This window comes from Echinococcus granulosus (assembly GCF_000524195.1).
Source record: "Echinococcus granulosus chromosome Unknown EG_S00192, whole genome shotgun sequence".
Classification (NCBI taxonomy): domain Eukaryota; kingdom Metazoa; phylum Platyhelminthes; class Cestoda; order Cyclophyllidea; family Taeniidae; genus Echinococcus; species Echinococcus granulosus.
Genome location: NW_020170572.1, coordinates 82,342 through 83,761, shown reverse-complemented (window position 1 = coordinate 83,761; position 1,420 = coordinate 82,342). Strand labels below are relative to the sequence as shown.

At 42.9% G+C, this 1,420-nt stretch overlaps 1 protein-coding gene across 1 annotated transcript in view; it reads right to left on the bottom strand. All coding sequences in view use genetic code 11, as the record gives it.

Moving 5' to 3' along the window:
- The window catches only part of EGR_10134 (hypothetical protein), a gene marked incomplete at both ends in the record, with an annotated part of 4,442 nt that extends 3,329 nt beyond the window's left edge, over positions 1-1,113 (bottom strand). The window contains 2 exons of the mRNA XM_024499383.1: positions 974-1,062; positions 1,090-1,113. Coding sequence (XP_024346212.1) covers positions 974-1,062; positions 1,090-1,113 — 113 coding nt within the window. The remainder of the gene's footprint in view (positions 1-973; positions 1,063-1,089) is intronic.
- Between the last annotated feature and the right edge of the window lie 307 nt (positions 1,114-1,420).

Sequence of the window (1,420 nt, the reverse complement as noted above, 5' to 3'; positions counted from 1 at the left end):
AATGGACACCATAACCACTTGTGCCACATGTCCCGCCACCCACGAAGCTTACTCGACTCTGCCGTCTCCAGCGTCTGCACTCTTCATATCACGCCGACGAAATACGTCACCTCGTCACTGAAGGAACAGTGGTGGTGCCTCAACAATCATCAATAACGCATAAATTGTCAGGTGCAGTAAGAGCCATCACCACCACTGCTTATTTCGGTAAGCTCCTAGGGGACAAGTTTTTTCTATCCTGTGTCTCAGCGCTAAGAGGTATCTGTACTCCTAGCACGCATCAACGCAGTACTCTCTGCTGTGTCATTAATAAACCTTATATCCATCTCCATTTTAATAAATGGCCTTCGGCTAGTCTGCTAGGACAATCAATTTTCACACTGAAGTCCGTGATAAAGCATGAAATACTAAGAAACGCTAGTTGATAATAGCAACTCTACTACAATTCAACGGAGAGACGAGGAAGAAAATGAAGAAGAGTAATTGTATAGAAGTCGTTACGATAAGTGTTAAAAAAGAAAAGATAAGCCACCAACGTTTGAGGGGGATACCACTATCCTAGGTGCTTTATCGGCTCACTTTTTGCTCAACGAAAGCTACACCCCACCATCTCACAACACATCTGAACGAGCTATTCTTATAGCACACCACAGAAGCGATTATGCAGCAACAGAACATGACTTCACATTCACCACAGCCCATATGCTCTACTTTTGCATTCTCATTGATACACGGACCATCAAAGTAGATAATCAACTTGGTTTACGTGCATTTACTTAACAAAAAGAGGCTTCTTCGTCCATTTTATTGCTTTAGGCTCAACTACTAGGCCCCAGACACTTTAAATTGGTCAATTATAACACACCAATAAAGAAGAGACTTTAAATAATTGACATCGAGCTCATTTGCAGAAATTAGAATATAAAGCGTGTGGCGAAGGTGGCGAGGGCTAAGCACTTACTGTAACTCCTACCAGATGGCAGTCACCGAGACAGCAGCTGCACCCACGGTGAAGAAAGCGGAGGACGGAGGCAAGTGATTTCTAGACTTCTGAAGTCCCGCCTAGGATGCAACCTTTTGGGCATTCACCTCCTCCCACATACACGGTGCCATGGGACTGCGATTGACCATCTCTGATCCTCTGAACGTAGTGCCAAAAGAATCGCATTTTGTCAAATTGGGCAAGAAAATCCCTGATCAAAGAGTGCAGACTATTTGGGCACTCCAAACACTGTACTGCACGAAGACGTTCTCCTTATCCTCTTCAACTGAGAAACAAGGAGAGAGAGAGAGAGGGATGTAAATACGAGGAAAAATCAGTTAAATAAATACATCAAAATCGACAACTAAATATTTCTTTCTTTGACAAAGATGTAGGATAGTAAAGTCTTTTGAACAATAATCACTTTATTGACTCACC